Below are 19042 nucleotides of genomic sequence, written 5' to 3' on the forward strand. Positions count from 1 at the left end.
CTCTTCCCCTTCAAAAGTGTCTGAATCCAACAGGAACCAGACCATGGCCACAAACCGGTGACAGAACCTACCATAAAGTTTACTCCTGGGAGATAAACATTCACTACAAATGCAATATGTTAGCTCATCTCTGAGGACTGCAGTCTTGGCAAATTGTTCTGTTGTCTGTCACCTGCTTGGCTTCCAGAAATCTAATCAACAAAAATACTAAATTAAGTTGCACACACCCTAAGAGAAGGTATTAACCCCATTTTATGTGGACTCTCTTGTTCACATGATTTCTTTAAACTTTACTTCTCCTGATGAATTTGTTGTTAACGACTTGCCAGAATGAGGGGACTGGATGAGAAAAACTCTTACAGGGTACAAGAAACAACTCATTAGGAGAGCAACCCAAAGTTAAGGAAATGCCCTGAGGTGGCTTGGGTTATCGATGGGACAATATAAGACAGATCAGCATTAAAGAAATCTCACTGATACAATGGTGATACAGTTGTCTCAAAATAGCAACTACCTGGCTTGGGGTGGGGTGGGGGCGAAGTGGGGGGGGTGGTTCAGGTTTGCATGATGCTCTCATAGTTGTGGCCAGATACATGACACATTTACCAGTAATCAGTGGCAATGGAGACAGAGCCAAGTTCAAAAGAACATGAACAATAATTGCTTCATAATTAAACATTTAATTAAAATCCAGTACTAACAAATCAGAAAAGTAAATATTTACACATGCCTTGATTTCATCACATGGATGTGTTTTGAGTATGTGTGTGCATGTGTGTGCCTGTGTATCAAAAGCTTCCACAAACAGAGGCATGATTACACGATGTATAAAGTGTCACTTTTTGATATTTCATTTTTGATAGTATGATATCTCTACCTGATACCTTTATTGTAAAGTTGGAATTGTTCAAGGAAATTTGTTTGCTGGGAATCTACACAAATATTGCAGACCTTAAAACTTTGCCTGAAGAGCTACCGCCCCATCCTAGGTCCCATTATGGGACTATTTTCACTGCTCTCCCAATACTTTTTTAGCAGTCGAAGGAATACAAATAACAAACAACTGAATTATGCTCTACATTTTGCACTTACTTTAGAAGGAAGAAGGCTTACATGCAAGTATTGCATTACTGGGTCTTGATATAGTTAAATATTAAACATGTACAGAACTTTCTGTTGCTCCCACATCATACCTCTCTGATATAGGGTATGTATGACGTACAGAGATTGCTGACAAGTATTTTTGTTATCTGTGGTACACAGTGAAACTGTGGCTCAAAACAGAAATGCTTATCTTCTTCCCGGAGTTATAAAGGCTGAAGGTTTTTTTTCAAACAACAACAACAAAAAAGAGTATACACTCCTGTTGCTGAAGTCAGATTATAATATAAAACAAAAATGAAAGGAAACTCTTATTTCTCCTACTTTTGTTTGGGTCACTCTCTTGTTTTGTTTTCATTCCTTTTACTGCAGTTAAATATTTTCCTGCAACCTCTTATTTCCTCAATTTCCTTTTAGATTTTTTTTTTTACTTTGAATCTCAGCATTTTGCTTTGCTGCCTCAGGGTTTGGATTGAAGGTATTGCAGTTGCCAGAGATCTCGCTTTTATTCTTTTAGATGGTTAACATCCCCACCTGAGTTTTGTTCAGTCTCTCTCTCTTATTATTCATCCCCCATCTCATTCTTTCTGCCCCCTTTCCAAAGTTTTTGTTTGTGTGTTTGTTTGTTTGTTTGTTTGTTTGTTTGTTTTTAGGTGGCTAAAGCTGACAAAAGGTTTACACATTTACATCCCAGCACTTCCTATGCATTTACAACAGCCATCACTCTGGGCTCTCAGGTTTGGAAATTCACACAGGTGACATAAAAGCGGGGAGCTCATCACCCTTTTTTACCCTTGGCATATCTTGAAAGAAATACTTTGTGTATTGAAAATGAGATCTCTGCTTCCAAAGAAGCACTAGCTTCCCTTATAGGATCCAGAGCCACTGGCCCGGTTCTAGCCCCACAGAGATCATGGGAATTCAGGGTCCTGAATATCTGTTGGAGGGAGTCAGGTGTTCCTCTCCCCTTTAAACCAACACATTCCAAAATCTTAGATCAGCATAAAAGGCTAAGAGGGTTTATTTTGCCTATTAGTCAAATTTAGTTTGATCCAAGCCAGAAATATTTTGAGGAAAGCACTTATTTATTTAGAATTGTTGCTTTATATCAAACAGATTAAGACATAATAACTTTTACTCTGGAAAGGCTTTTTTTTTTTAATTATGACTTGGACACTAAACAGCTTTCAGAAAATGGCCATTCTTTTTAAACAAAGGTCATATGATGCATCTCTTAAAATCTGACATACCCAAAATTTAAAGAATAAAAATCAACTTTTTTTTTTTTTTAAGATTTTATTGGGGACTTGGGGGAGGGGAACAGACAAGTTGCTGTCGTTTTTGTTCTTCAGTCTAGTTGTGGAGGACGTTGCTTCACTGGCCCAAGTTGGCACCATCATTGCGCTCTTCCCGGGCGAGTCAGATCAGTCGCCGGCTTCTGGCTGGCCGCTCACGCTGGCTGCTGGCTACACACGGTAGCCCATGGCAACCCACTGCCACAGGGGCTGCAGCCTACGCCGACGCCGGCGACTCACGGCAGCCCAGCTCCAGGTTGAGCTGTCGTTCAGCATCTTAGCTGTAGAGGGCAGTGTCACTGGCCCTCATATGTAGGATCCGAACCGGGGCCCTCTGGCATCCCAAGCCAGCTCTTAACCAACGTGCCACTCAGCTGGCCCAAAAATCAACTTTTAAGTTGCCTCAACATTGCCATTGATTATTTCCCCATACAAGAAGTACTTGAAGTCCAAGAGTATGGATGGGTGTCTGTAATTTCCAATCAATACTGTGAACTTTAAGTTGAGGTCTACCGTACATACATATTATTCCAAATTATCCTGAGTCCAAAACTCATAATTAGAATATAGTTAATGCAATGGTTAAATAGGACCCAATAATTTTTTCTTACTTTTATAGCCTGATCCCTTTTTCTCTAAACTTTCTAAAGGCAAACAATAAACAGAAAATGAGCATAGGGAGGGAAAGGACAGACCATTTCGATAGAACTAAAATAGGTGTCATAATTATTACATTATAATAAATACGTGTTAGCCTACACTTCTCCATATGCAGTCGTCCCCCCCTTATCTGTGGTTTTGCTTTCTGTGGTTTCAGCTACCCACGGTCAACCGCGGTCCAAAAATATTAAATGGAAAATTCCAGAAATAAGCAATTTATGTTTTAAATTTCATGCCATTCTAGTAGTGTAAGGAAATCTTGCACTGTCCAGCTCTGTCCTGCCCAGGTCGTGAATCATCCCTTTGTCCAGAGTCTCCACTCACACTGTACATGTTCCTCCAGGCCACTAGTCACTTACTAGCCAGCTGGGTTATCAGGTCGACTGTCAGGATATCGAAGTGCTTGTGTTCAAATAACCTTAATTTTACTTAATAATGCCACATTTACATAACTTTTATTATAGTATATTGTTATAATTGTTCTGTTTTATTATTAGTTGCTGATCTCTTATGATGCCTAACTTGCAAATTAAACTTTATCATAGGTATGTATGTATAGGACAAAACATGGTATATGCATCCAGGTTAGATATTCTTCACCATTTCAGACATCCACTAGGGGTCTTGGAAAGTAACCCCTGCAAGATGAGGGGGTGCCTACTGGAACCATTTTACATAAAAACCACAGGAAGAATTTTTAGTCAAAGACATTTGGTCTCACAGTTAGATGAAAGCAAATGTCAAATGTAAAGCCAATAAATTTAAAACAAAAAAAAGTCATTAAGGTAGTTCATACCAATATATTCTCTATAGCTCAGGGGAAGGAAAGAAATGATGCAATTCCTGATCTTTATAGCAACCCTGATCATATCATTATTTGTGCTGAGTTTTGTTTTTATGCTGAAAGGCCTGCATTTGGGGAAGAATGTATCTAATTCATAATTTGCAGACTGCACTGCTATGTCGCTGGACTCTAAAGCCTTCTAACCTCATGCCTGGAATGTTTAAATGGTTTCAACTAATATCTGGACTCTGGTCACTCTATTTTAAATCCTTTTGGGGGAGTTAAAAATCAGTTTTTCTAAAAACATGCATTTGATCCTGCCACTCCCTTATCATATCCAGGATAAAGTCTAAACTTCTCACGCTGGAGACAAAGACCACCACAAACTGGCTTCACTGTCATTGTTGGAACTTATCTCTGACTTGTTTCCACTGGAACGCTCTGTTCAGGGCTGATCTTTTCACTGTGTTACAAATATTGCCAACAATGTTCCCTCCCTTTGCCTATTGTTTTCCTTTTTCCACCAATCAAATTCTGTCCTTCCAGGATGCATTCTTCAAGCCCAGGTCCCTCTCTTCCATGAGTTCCACTGTGCAGTTTGTTGACTAAAGCACTGCTTTGGTCATTTTACTCTACAACCTTCAATTCTTTACTGGCTGATCTTGATATAACTACACTCTCTTCTTAGACTATAAACCCTTGAGAGTAGCTGTCATGGCAAACTCATCTCACGTTTTCCCTCAGTACCTTCCAAAGAATGAGACGGGTATTTACTCATTATTTGACACACCCTTTCCTGAAAACAATAGTGACATTTTGGATTATGTCAATATAAGCACAAATTCAAACAAAAGTTGGGTTCACTGTGTTCTTCTATATTAAAGGTTAAAAGTGAATGAATAATGCAGAGCAGCTGCTGAGAATTTGAGATCATCTATGACTGATCTCAGTTGCCCAAAGGCTGCCAGATAAACTCCTGTTCTTTTAGGTGAATGCTCATTTACAAAACATTCACTGACTTGAATCTGAAAGGGTAGTTTTATGTACAGCTTACATACAAGAGTCTGACATGAAACTAGGTGATAAATACATATTGTAATGGTTCTTTCACCAAAAAAGATTTAGGAAGTGAGCAAAATAAGCTGTAATATACCAAGAATATATTATTGAGAACTTGAAACTTTGACATCATAGACCTAGGAGGATTCAAGTAGGGGCTGGAAAGTTTCACCTGTAAACAAAAATCGGGAGATATTTTTTTTAAAGAAATTTAAAAAGAGTTTATTCATGTAACAATTTGCAAACCAGGAAGTGTAGTCCTCAGTATGAACTGAGAATATGTTCCAGAATCGAGGGGATAGAACAGGGTTTATAAAGGCAAAAGTTGCAAGGAGCTGATGATCAAAGAGATGGGTTGCTAGGGGAAACAAGATTATAAACTTACATCATTTGTTTTCTGATTGGCGGGGGCCACTGGACTTTCAATGGTTGGCTGACTCAGTGATCGAGCAAGTGGAGTTGTAAGGTGGAACAATGGGTAATATATGATTAAGCATTTTTCAAGTCCTGGTTTCAGCCCAGGCCTGTAGAACAAAAAGGCTGCCTTTGATCACACAATTATAGTACAGAGAGTATTATTTATCAGCGATGCAAGGAGTACAATTTATCAAACAGCACAATCAGCACTGGGGGGTGGGGAGACTGCTGGCTCTGCAGGCAGTTCTGGAGCCCCAAAGGGCAAAGTTATGCTCCGTAAGCAGCTTCAGAGCTCATGCTGCAAGAATCCAAATTTGGGGCCACAAGTTAGTTTTATAAGTCCTCACACCACAGGCCTAACAAAATGTAATTAACTTTATATCTTGTTCTTATTAGATTTTTAGTAAAATTATACTGTGGAAGGGTGGAATTCTGGGTATATCTTTGACAGGGTGAGACTTGTGCTCTTTTAGTTTAAAGGCATAAAGTCTAGAGTGGTAATACTATCATTAGAGCAGAGGAAAGGGAGAATTAGAACTTTGGGAAAGAATGTGATGCAAGCTTCGCAAGACTGGCTAGAAAATCTAGGGCAAGTACCATGATACCTTTAGATTTTTGTTTGCGATTTGGTGAGCTGATATGTAAATTCTAACTTTAATACAAAAGAGAATATAATAAGTAATTTAATAGTAGAACACTAAACTACTATGTTAGAAAAGAGAAAATAAGAGGTTAAATCCAATTGGACCAACTTATAAAATCTTCATGAGTCAATGACATTTTAAGGGAGAGTTTGAAGTATGAGTAGAAGAAAATAGTGAAACTCCAGTTTAAACAGCATGAATAACAGGTGTGGAGCAGAAGGGCATGGTGTTTGAAGTAGTATAATGAGGCTGAAACAAAGGTAAACTGAGGAAATAATAGAACAAAGGGTTAGAAAAGTCAGATCATAAGCCACTTTGTTATCATGCTAAGCAGTCTGTGAATGGAGAACCATCTGTGTTCTGAGGAGAGGACAAAATCTGAACTGGAATGGCTTAAGAAGATTACGATGACAGGGTGAAAATTAAATTCCAATTAGGTGGATGTGCGGGCAAGAAGAACAAGGAGAGGTTCTTTATTGTGGTTTGTGTGTGTGTGTGTGTTTTTATAAAGATTTTTTATTGGGGAATTGGGATGGGAACAGTGTTGGGGAATTGGGGGAAGGGGAACAGACAATTTGCTGTCCTTTTGTTCTTCAATCTAGTTGTGGAGGATGTTGCTTCACTGGTTCAAGTTGGCACCATCATTGCGCTCTTCCCGGGTGAGGCAGATCAGTCGCTGGCTTCTGGATGGCTGCTCACTGCGGCTGCTGGCCCCTCACGCTGGCTGCTGGCTACATACGGTAGCCCATGGCAACCCACTGCCACAGGGATTGCAGCCTACACCGTCGCCGGCGACTCAGGGCAGCCCAGCTCCAGGTTGAGCTGTTGTTCAGCATCTTAGCTGTGGAGGGCAGTGTCACTGACCCTCATATGTGGGACCCAAACCAGGGCCCTCTGGCGTCCCAAGCCAGTTCTTAACCATCACGCCACTCGGCCAGCCCTCTTTTTTGTTTTTACTTCTCTCTTTTTTTAATCTTTCAATCACAGTTGACAATGAATATTATTGTATATTCGTTTCAGGTATACAGCATAGTGGTTAGATATTTATATAATTTATGAAGTGATTCCCCAAATTAGTCTAGTACCAACCTGGCACTGTATTGACTACATTCTCTATGCTTCACTTTACATTCCTGTGACTATTTTATAACTACCGATTTGCATTTCTTAATCCCTCCACCTTATTTACACAGTCCTCCATCCAAGTCCCCTCCCAGCTGGCAACCATGAGTTTGTTCTCTGTATTTGTGGAATTTAAAGAACAAAATAAACAAAACAGAAAGAGACTCATAGATACAGAGAGGTTCTTTATGATAGTATAGAACAAAGTCATACAAAAGAATGACTAGGGATTGTGTGTGTCATTAACGGAGAGGGAAAGTGTGTGTGTGTGTGTGTGTGTGTGTGTGTGTGTGTGTCAGAGAGAGAAATAATGTGCATGAGCAAGCTTTAGAACTTTAGTTTGAGTTAAGAGAAGCATAAAGCTAGAGATGACAGTGAGCTGAACTTGTGACACATTGATTAAGGTGTTTCCCAGCCATCCCTTGGGAAAAGTACAAAGACGTAAGGGCTAGTGATGCATAAAAGAAAATACTCTTTAAGAGTAATTACAGGATTCCATACAATGTTTTTCTGATAGCTAGAATGCTGATTTACTCTGAGATGTTGGGCGAGTCAGTTCTTTAATCTGAATTTACCTTTCTTCAATCTGAACTAAGATGCCAACCTTTTCTTCATGGAGGATAATGAGAATTTTAAGATCCTCATTTGTATCCCATTTTCCTATCAGAGGAACAGGATTTTCTTGATACTTCTATCTTTCCTGTGCCTCCATATATGTATCTTTGCATACCTAGTCTCTTCATCTGAACTACTTTGCACACCCTCCCCCTTTATGTATTCGACTCTCATTGTTTTCCTGTCAATTCCAGGCTAGCGCTACAAATCTTTTGAATTCCTCCAAATACATAGGTTCATGCTGTTTTGTTATATGAATAATTGTATCCGTGTGAACAAGAAAATAGGAGGCTTCTGCTTCCCCTTGTTTTTTAGCAAACCACAAATATCATAGTGTTCCCATGTGCAGAATATTATAGGTCTTAGTCATGTGTAGCTACTGGATTGCAAGTTCTTAGATTCAATTTTAAGTTGTTCATTCAGGAATACTGAGGTTAAAATCACTTGAGGGCTGGGATTGTGTTGAACACTGAAGATAAACCAGAAAACCTGATGACAGTCCTTAACCTTATCTTACAGAGTTTACAGCCTAGGAGGGAAGGCAGATATTTAAAAATCACTTTTAAAAAAACTGACAAATTTTACAATAGAAGTGTAGGAGACCAGGCTGTCTAAATATTCTTATAAATCTCAAAATATAGAATGAATTATACTTAAGCAGTTAGCGATACATGGTAATTTTCATTTTATTAATTTGACAAGATTTTTAAGCTGTATTGTGAACAATGCATAATAGAATAGCTAAGTTAGTGCAACTCAGGTTAATTTAAAAGCCTGCTTTATTCAAATATACACAATATAATTAATTAAACTAACAATGTATAATTTTGATAACTGTTGCTGGGGAATTTTTAATAGCTAAGCGATTTGTATTTAGCATAAAAACTGATTTAAACCTTGGAAGGCAGTATTTGAATACATTTTCCCTCAGGGTTACACTATTAATAACTTACCTTTAAATATCAAGTAAGGGGAGGTATCTGAACTAAGGTATGTATTATAAATCCAGTGTATATGTCACCCTTCATTTAAAACTACATGTATTGGCTACCTGTGATTTAAAATTAAACTAGTTCATGTTGTAAAAATAAATCTAACAGAAAGTTGCATTACATATCATTTAGTACTGTACTGAAGATTATTTTTATATTTCAATAATGAATAGGAAAAGAGAATAAACAAGAAATAACTGGATGAAAGGAGAGAGAAAATTCTAGCTTTTGTCTGAAACAGAACGTAACTTATTCACCACAAAAGGAGTATTTAATTGGGCTTTATCAAATATTTTCACTCTAGTAAAAGGTGAATGAGATATGAAAACTCTATTAGGTATCATAATGAAATGCAAATATAGGGCTGCAAAAGTTGAAACTCAGACTTTTAAAATGACACAGTAACACTTTTTAATAATTTTGTTCTTTTGTGTACACAGAACATAATTCCATGTTTTTTTTCTAGACCCTTCTGTTTCTTTAGATGTGTGTTCTTTTTCTTAGAGATACTACTAAGAAATCTAGTACCTGATTTCATCTGTGGACAAACACATTCTAGATCAGCGGTTCTCAACCTTCCTAATGCTGCGACCCTTTAATACAGTTCCTCATGTTGTGGTGAGCCCCAACCATAAAATTATTTTCCTTGCTACTCTATAACTGTAACTTTGCTACTGTTATGAATTGTAATGTAAATATCTTTTTGTTTTCCGATGGTCTTAGGTGACCCCAGTGAAAGGGTCGTTCGAACCCCAAAGGGGTCACGACCCACAGGTTGAGAACCGCTGTTCTAGATAATCTTTAAAAGAGAGAATGAAACCCTTATGTTGTAAAAAGTCAATTAGAAAAATGACACTAACCAATGTTTTCAAAGCAAACTTCATTTAATTACTCCTTCCCCACCACAAACCACCTTTAAAACAGTAGAAAGTAAAGGATCAGAAAATAGTCACTCATGATACTAAATCACCAGTAGCCCAAAATGATCACGTTCAGGATCTGAAGTGGAAATTAGAGACAATGTTTCATGAAGATCAAGCCCACCAAAGCCTCTGCTTTTACCTAAAATTCACAGTTATTTCAGATAAAAGCATCTTTTCTATTGTAGATTGTTTTCTCTAAACTATATTTTCCAGTGTCGAAATGACCTTGTACCTTAATGCAATTCAAAAGTATTATTTATTTTAGTGTGTGTGTGTGTGTGTGTTCACACATGCATGTGTGTGTAAAATGTGTTTTAAACAACCAAAAAAAATTTTGTGTGTGTTGGGCAGGTGGATACGTGAGGGACATAGGGTTGTAACAATGGCTTCACTTAGGCATTCTGTAATGCTTTAGTAAGCTTATATAAAAAAAAAAACAATTCCCAAAATTGCTGCATATTTAAATGCCATTTTTACCTACTTTCTCTCCCTTTCTATAGATCTTCATAAACAATGAATGGCATAATTCCGTGAGTGGCAAGAAATTTCCTATCTTTAATCCTGCAACTGAGGAGATACTCTGTGAGGTGGAAGAAGGAGACAAGGTGAGCACTAGTTCCATTTCATGCCAGGTGTCCTTGTTTCTCAGCCTTCTGACCTCCCAAACCCCATTCCAGATCCAAGTAGACATGTCATGAAAATATGGTTTCTGGGGCCAACTGGGAAAAATTTCTTGGTACATAAAGGGTACTCAGTGGTCATATAATGATGAGACTATGCTTCTGGGTCTGGTGGTGATTTTTCTATATTATTTTTTTCTTGCTTGGTTTTTTAATTGAAATTGTGTCTAGATTTCTTGTACCAGCAGACTACATACGAAATTATTGATCATAGATTTTTAAAGTAGAGCAATATTTTATTCATATAAAATTGTTCTTCTTAAGTTGCAAAGTGAAACTAAAAGAAAACTTTAATATATGACTTTTAGAATAATATAACACCAACTTATTCCTTTAAAAATCATTGAATTAATGTTAATGGGTCTCTTTAAAAATGGAATTTAAAAATGAATCAAATTGAATCACAAATTAAAAGTGTTGTTGTTCCCTAACTCACAATACCAACAGCAACAAAACCAACTTTTATTTAGTGATTTGTTTTTAATTCTAAATGTTGTTTTAATTTAATACTTAAAACAACCTGGGGAGGCATTATTTTTGCCTGTTTTTACAAATGATGATATAATAGCAAAATAGAAAGGTTGAGTACTTTATTCAAGGTGACATTGCTAATAAACAATGAAATCAGCGTTCAAATGCTGTCCTTTGACTCCAGAGCCTGTGACTGGCAGGACTACTGCCTTACCTTGTAATTATTATTAAAGTTAGATGGGGTAATATTTAATAGCCTGGGAAATGAGAAGAGTAAAAGCTTTCAGAATTTTTATTTGAACACACACCTTAAAAGGTACATATGTTTCACAGTCTAATGGAAAATGATTCTGGTCTTTAGTTGTCCAGACATTATCAAGCTTTAAATCTCTGTCGTATAAGAGAGAAAGAGGTAAAGATTTTTTTTGCTGCATCAACAGCCTACTGGGAGATGAAGTCAGAAAAACCCATGGCTAATACCATTTGTGACACTATGTATAGTTCATTGTAGCAATCACATGTTCCTGTCCAGTCTCCATTCTTTCATTGCCTTCTCATCAGTCAGTGTGAGATCCCTAATCTCAGGGTATTAAACTTGCAGACCTATTCCAAGATAGTGAGAGACCCGAGGGCTCTTTGAGGTTTAAGGAAGGCCCTGAATTCAGGTTGCTGTATTATCAGAAGAAAGAAGACCCATGCCCTGAGGGGTGAGAATGCAGAATTTAGCCAGAGGGGTCAACAATTTAAGACGTAGAAGCAGAATGGAATGGAGACACATCACCTGCTTTCAGATTTCACTTTCTGTATCAGATTTCATCATCGATGGCTTCAAGGGCTTTTCGCTGCCTCTGGGAAACACCCTTGTTTCTGGCCTCCATCCCAGGCCACCTCATCAACGTTAGAGTCCCAACTTCACTGTGTTTAGTATCACACCCTGAAATATCGCCTGCAGGTCACTGCCTCTGTGCCACTGCGTAGAAATCACATGTTCCTAGCAATCACTAGGTCCTCAGGACCTAGTTTAAATCATCATCTTCAATAAGACAACAGTGAAAGGTTCGCTGAGGAGAAAGGGGGTGAGAGACACCGATATTCAAGCAAGCAAGTTTATTAACCTGCTGGGGCTGAGGCCATGAGAGGCATCAGCCCCGACTAAGGGAAGGGTCTAGTTCTTATAGGGCGGAGTAAGTAACCGGTGGCAACAGCTGGTGGTGGCAACAGCTGGGGGCAATGGCAACAGAAAATTTCTAGTTGTGCCAAGCAGGATATGGATGATGTATTTCCCGCTGGGTTTCACACCAAGCAGGATGCGGGGCGTACGCCTGTTATTGCATGGCTGAGCTGGCCTTCAGGGCGAACAGTACCTTACAAACAGAAGTTCCACATTTGTATTTACCTTCTTTGAGCTGTTCCTTTTTTCATAAAATGGGCAGCTCGAAAAAACATGGGGAAGGTTACATAAGAAACTATGTAAAGTGTTTTAACAGTGCCAGCCACATAACAAAGCTTCAATCACTTCTTTAAAGCCTTCTCTCTCCTTCCCAGTTACAGTTGCTCCTTTTGTGTCCTCACAGAACCTTGTATCTGCCTATGTGATAACCCGTGTGTTATATAGCTTTGTGGTTAATTTGTCTGACACAGTATGCTTCTTGTAGAGATCAACACTACAAGTATCTAACACATTATAGATAATGGATAAACAAAATAATTTTCTCCATCATGCTCTGAGTTTCCATATACCCCACACACCTCACCTTAGGAATCTAGTACTAAATTGACTATTGACTAAGGCAGTGATTCTCGAAATTTTGCATGCATTAGAACTTCCTGAAAGGCATCTTAAAACACAGATCGCTGGGCCCCACCAAGCCCAGGAGTTTGGTTCAATAATTCTAGATTGGGGCCTGAGAATTTGCATTTCTGACAATTTCTCAAGTGATGCTGACGTTGCAGGTTAGAATGAGGGTTGGGGAATACACTTTGAAAACCATTGACCTAAGTATTAAACCGTAAATTGGATCTCCTCTTAGGTGTTAGCCTTTAATAAAGGGCATGGACATTGACAGGTAAGAAAGTTGATGATTGGAAACTGCTGTGATAATCGCTTTGCACCTATGAGAAATGTTATAAGACCAAACTCGGGGAGAGAAACACTGCCGATCCCTGGCAACGTGCTCTAGGAGACCCAGAAGTTTGTGTCCTATGAGCCATTCCCAGAAATAAGAGAAAAATGTATTTTTCACATCAACAAAGAGGGCTAGTTTTTCAGAGGCTTCTAGAGAGCTATACAGTACTACATTACTTCAAATGTCTGTCTAGTTGCTTGAGTGGCTCTGTCAACCCTGGGGAGGTGGGAAAAGCAATCAAGGTCAAAGTGAGGACACAGTTGAGCCCCTGACAGCTGCCTACTCTTTCTATCCAGAGGTACAAGTGCTACCTCAGGAGTGAAGCTGCAGAGCTGTTTGCAGTTTGCAAATAACAAAAGAAAAAAAATCTTGATGCTTTAGCCCTGGGGCCTTGGCTCTCTCACTTTGCCACTGGCTTCAGGGTAGAGTTACATCAGTAAAACAAATATGTGCCTACAGTTCCAGTAGAAATCTTGTCAGGCAATTTGAGTTCTTCTTGGCTTCATTGGTGGGATTTACTTTCTTCCTCAGATGTAGTGAGGGTGAGCTGATGATCATTCCTGAGCTTTAGAAGTATTTGTCATTTATTTGCTCTGTGTTTATTGACTATTACTTCAGCTGATAGAAGAGCAGAAAATCTGGGCCAATGTAGATCAAGGACACTCACTAACATCCAGCAAAGCTTCAAATCAGTTCACAATGCTAATCAAGTTGGCTAGAGAATTGATCACTTAAGTTAAGTTGCTTATGGTATAAACAGTTTTCTTAACATCCAACACTCTTGTCATTATATTCTTTTTTTTTAATTTTCTTAAGAGTTTATTTGAGCCAAACTGATGATATATGCAGGGAGCAACATCTCAAATGCTCCAGGGAATCTTGTCATCATATTCTTTTTTTGAATGATCTAACATTTAAAAAAAATTATTATTGCTGTTTTTACTTTTGCCAACAAAAAAGTATAACTTCTAATATTGCTTAGCAAAAGGTACAAATCTAGTAAATTACAGAGTCATAGTAAACCTAATATTCTGGAACTGACTCTAGATAATGAGCCAAGAGGTTTTAAGGATGTAATTGATGAGTAGAATGGCGCTAACAATGGGCTATATACCGCCTTTCAATGGTATTATAAAGAAAGGAGGAGGGGCGAGAACAAATGAAGGTTACAAAGCAAAGCACAGATGTGGGTGGGAACTGTTTTCTTTTCACTTCAGTGGCTCTTTTAGGCTATATTGACTAATCCTGAAAACTGCTTTTAATACTAAAGCATGACGAAACAAATAATTGCTGGGGATAAAAGTAAATGTCCATTAAAATAAGGGCCTATGACAGGTGTAAATGTAAAACTAGTCTGATAACTATTTTCTCCAAATCTGAATGAATTTAATATGGAAATTGCACAGTCTAGGAGAGATAGAAGAGTTCAATCCATCCTTTACTTGCTCATGAAGCATTTGCTATTTCATCATCCTTTGAATTATCTTTATGCATTCGGCTTTGGTCCCTCCATTCAAAAAAGGAGCATTTTTAACCCTATGCAGCATAAGTGTTATTGATGGTAGCGAATCTGACTTAGTGTACCATACTGTGTTCTGGTTCTTTCAAAAATTATGATCTTGGACATGCTAGTCCTGGAATTTAAAAAGAAACCTTTATACCTAACAGTTTTGATTAATATAAAAGTTTTCTTATATAATGAAATCAATTAAAATATTATTTATTATTTAAATGTCAATATAAGTACATTATTTATCGAAGGAGCACCCTTGTATAAAATCAGTGTAACATGAGTCTACAAGATAGGTAACAAAATTATTAAATATTTACTACCTATCTAATGTAGGCCCAGAACAAAAAGAAATATTACAGTTTACAATATAGATAGCAATACATATTTACTGCAAAGAAGACTGTTATTGCCATAGTCTTGCAGAGTTATAAAACTGGATTTTGGAGTCAGCCGTGGGATCAAATTTGGGTTGGTGGATTTCATGCTGGATTTCATGTCCTGCAAAACAAAGTCCACGATGTTTAACTATAGTAGTAACTCTGGCGTCCCAAGCCAGTTCTTAACCAACACGCCACTCGGCCGGCCCCAAATGTTACCTTATTTAATCTTCAACACAACCTCTGTAGGTAACTTATTCCTATTTTAAAGATTAAAAAACTGAAGCTTAGAGAAGTCACATCACAATATTACTTCAGAATATTTTTTATATTTTATAATACTATATTGGTGTAATTATTTTACTGTATATCTCGTCCATCCTATTGGAATTTTCAAAAGGGCAGTCTTGTTACAACAGTATTTTATCATTGGCAGCTTGATGATAAGAATACTACAGAATAGTTTATCAAATCTTTGGATGGATGGATGGATGGATGGATGGATGGATGGATGCCTCAAAGTTTACATAACTAATAGATGAGAAACCAGAATTCAAATCTGGATTGTTTTGTTCTGAAGGTATATATTAACTACCATTACTCTGTTTCTGTGCAGTCATGATAAAAATATAAGATGTGAGAAAAGTAGGAGCGTCAAAGCACATAACCACAAGAACATCTATATTTATAGCAGCATTCTCCAGGGATGTATGTTCTCTATGGCAGAGTTACTTGTCTTGAAGCCAGTTTTTCCATATCCCTTTAAGATGCCAGAATGCCTATGATAAACCATATTTAGCTAAGGCTGATGATAAAACACTGAGCAGAAGGATCCAAATGAAAGCTGTGTCACACAGACCAGTTTAAACACAGCACTGCATATGTTTTATAAGCTATGGTATCCACATATCATGCTAGCAATTTCAGATTCTTGTGGTTTGCTTTATTTTTCCCAGAAGTCCTCTCCAACTATAACTTGGGAAAGGATAGAATCTATGATATAAAACTATTTTCACATATACACAATGAATGTGATTAACCGAATGCCCAAAATATGACTACATATATGTTTCTCAGGAAGAGCAAGTAATAATGCATATATTTTATTGTATATACTCATTCTCTCAAGTTAGACAGTAAGATATACAACTGTATGATGTATTGTAGTGAAAGAATGTTCACTGGTAGTCTAAATATTATCACATAATCAGACCAGATTATACTTCCAAAATTTCCCTCTCATCCCAGATCATCATAGTGTGGTGATAAATACTGTAAAAATAGTATATTTGCTTGTATTTTAATTTGCAGACTTGTCAATCTGGAAATTATTAATTGAATATAGCCTAAGGCAGGGGATATTAATTTGAGGCCCATGCCTCCCAATAGGGAGGTGTCATCCTTGAATGGGTTTCAGTTTAATTGTGGATAGCTTAAAAAAATTATTGGATGATTTTTCTCAAATTCTCAAAGAAAATTATGTCTCCTGCAAAAAGTTGCAACCTAATAGCCTGAGCTGTAGCTATGAATGGTGGAGCTCACGTAGTTCCATGTGGTGGCCAGTCCTATATACAGAAAAAAAAAGGAACAATCTGAGCCTTTAAGGTGCTTGGAACTGATTTGATGGGGAGAAAAAAGAAACACATGAAGTAGTAATGGCAGAGGTGGTAATTTTTGTAGTAGGTATATTCTGTAGGAGCTCAGAAGAGTTCTGAACAGGGATCTGTAGGAAATGGAGTGGCCAGGGGAAAGTATGTATCTGAGGTGGACTAGGAAAGAACAGGAGGACTAAACCCAGTTCAAATAGAAGAGTGTGAGTGAAGGCAATATGAGTGAAGACAAGGAGGCTAGACTGAGTGAGGAATTACTTCATTATTTGGCTTTTCCTTGAGGCACACTAATTTTAAGCAGCATCTTGTTAACAAGAAGAAACTGAGTTCTATGCCTAGTTAGGGGTTGAAAAGAAAGGATCTCTTTGTACCCAGCTGGAAAAGGAGAGGTTGTCACATACCCACCCTTCTCTATACCAGCTCCCCCACCTCTATGCCTTCTTCCTTCTGCACAAGAGGAATGAGCAACATGTTTTTGATGTTTACTCATCAACAGCAAAACAAAGTTTTTATTCATCCTTCAATAGGTGCTTCATGAGAGTGCACAGCCCATAGAGTCACCAGAGATTAAAGGAGACATTCACTGTTTTAGATCTTGAGCTTTCCCTGGAACCCTGGGTAACCCAGTCACCCAAGCACTGTAATGTAATGGTGGAGAGCTAGCACTACTGTCAGACTGACTCTGTTTAAAACTCAGTTCTGCCGCTTTCAGCCATTATCTTGGGCAAATCTCCTCTCTTTGCTTCAGTTTCTTCATCTTTAAAATGGGGAACATATTTGTTTCATAACATTGTTGAGCATGAAATTACTTAATATGTGTAAAGTAATTATAACCTTACCTGATATATGGCAAGCACTCAAATAATAGCAACTATTAAAATATTATAATATTTGTATTGTAGGAAATCAAGCATGTGCTATGTGTGGGGGACTCATGGTTCTAGAGATTCGGCAGAATTACCCTGTAATTCCAGTGTATAGCAGTTGAGTTGATACAGTGTACTAGATTTCGGGCTAATGAAGACGCACTGCTGCTTATGAGGGATTTTCGCCTATTTCATAGGGTTATTAACACTGGATTTGCTAATATGTTTCACCTACTGAAATGAATTGCCTGTGACTTACAGGAGGATGTTAACAAGGCAGTGAAGGCCGCACGCCAGGCTTTCCAGATTGGCTCTCCATGGCGTACGATGGATGCTTCAGAGAGGGGACGCCTACTGTACAAGTTGGCTGATCTAATTGAGAGAGACCGTCTGCTACTGGCAGTGAGTATTAACCAAACTAGGCAGATAGCGAGATCTCTAGAAAGCATTCATTGTTTGGATTGGCAAGTTGTTTTGATTTTTGTGATTACTACATTCTCTCTACAAAAGAAACAGAGACTTCATCTACCAGTTCAGGTACAGAAACATTACCATTGAGTTTATTCTTAGATCGTCATCTGCACTTTGTTCTGGGTGATGTTAATTTCTACTCCAAGAATACAGTTTAAACTTTGGCAAACCCTGAGTTAAACCAAATCAAACAATTATTTTTCCTTTACTCTAGAATTTCTTGGAGTGTTTAACAAGGTAACATGCAATGTGACTGTCCTAGAATAATATACTGGGTTTCCCTAAATCATTTGGCCACTGACCTTTTTGAGAGAAAAATCTCATAGAGTTTGTTAAAGGTGACCAGAATATCCTTCTAAAATTAATCTTATTTCTCCTTAATCTAGCCCTCCAAGACACTTAATAAATGGCCATGTTTTTCCCTTCCTGAAATGAATATGTTTACAATGGTCTTGATTAAATTATGTTATTTTTACAGGTGAAAAAAGGCCAGGAATAAAGAAAAAAATCCAATCATTCATATGTTTATTAAAATTGTGTTTTTATGTGTACTGCTTTTTAAAAAATGCTTTAGCAGTTAGATGAGTCAGTACACAAAATGGATGGGGGAGGCTATGTCCTTATTTTCTTCTCAATTGGGCATTATAGTGAAGCCAATTTAACACAAACTAATACCAAGATCAGGTTTCAGAGCTAATTTTATTATTTTTAGAACCTTAAACTGGCAGTAACAAAGAGGCCTACATTTTTTTTAACTCAACATTAGCAATTACAGTTCATCAAAGGAACATTTATTACTCAAAGATTTAGTGTAATCCAAAGTGTATAAAACTATGGAATTAGAAGGTATATACAATAAAACTACATTAACTAAATGCCCTGTAGGAAGAAAGCAGAATTTGGCAAAACCTTGGCCTCTCTTATTTATCTCGTTTGTGGATTATAGAGTGTTGACTGTCTCTGTCAGCATAAGATCCTAAGGAAGAAAAAAGAGCGGGCATAGAAAAATCATGTTTGATTAAATTTTGAGATGGTGCAAAGTATCACGCAGAGACAGAAATTGTATAACAGATGCAGAACGGCTCTAATAGTTTGTCACTTGTACATTCCTGCCCTACCGGACAATTAGGTCCCAAGAGCTCATTAAAGTTCTGCTAAAGAAATGAAAAGAGAAGTCATCCAATAATGGTTAGGGCACTAGATTAGAAAATGTCAAATTTTACAGCCTGACTTTTCAAACAATAATTATGATAATAGTAGCAAAATTTGGAGTTTCACAATTAAAAATCCCACTGAAGAAACTCATGGATGAAAGA

General features: G+C 37.6%; 1 protein-coding gene and 1 long non-coding RNA gene across 2 annotated transcripts in view; one reads left to right on the plus strand and one right to left on the minus strand.

Annotated features, from left to right (window-relative positions):
• The window catches only part of ALDH1A1 (aldehyde dehydrogenase 1 family member A1), a 53370-nt gene that overhangs the window by 5851 nt on the left and 28477 nt on the right, over positions 1–19042 (plus strand). The window contains exons 2-3 of the mRNA XM_019650692.1: positions 10113–10217; positions 17517–17657. Coding sequence (XP_019506237.1) covers positions 10113–10217; positions 17517–17657 — 246 coding nt within the window. The remainder of the gene's footprint in view (positions 1–10112; positions 10218–17516; positions 17658–19042) is intronic.
• LOC109387017 (uncharacterized) overlaps positions 14662–19042 on the minus strand; it is a 75393-nt gene continuing 71012 nt past the window's right edge. The window contains exon 3 of the long non-coding RNA XR_002124890.1: positions 14662–14900. This is a non-coding gene — a long non-coding RNA (uncharacterized LOC109387017). The remainder of the gene's footprint in view (positions 14901–19042) is intronic.

Source organism: Hipposideros armiger, unplaced genomic scaffold (assembly GCF_001890085.2).
Source record: "Hipposideros armiger isolate ML-2016 unplaced genomic scaffold, ASM189008v1 scaffold_144, whole genome shotgun sequence".
Classification (NCBI taxonomy): domain Eukaryota; kingdom Metazoa; phylum Chordata; class Mammalia; order Chiroptera; family Hipposideridae; genus Hipposideros; species Hipposideros armiger.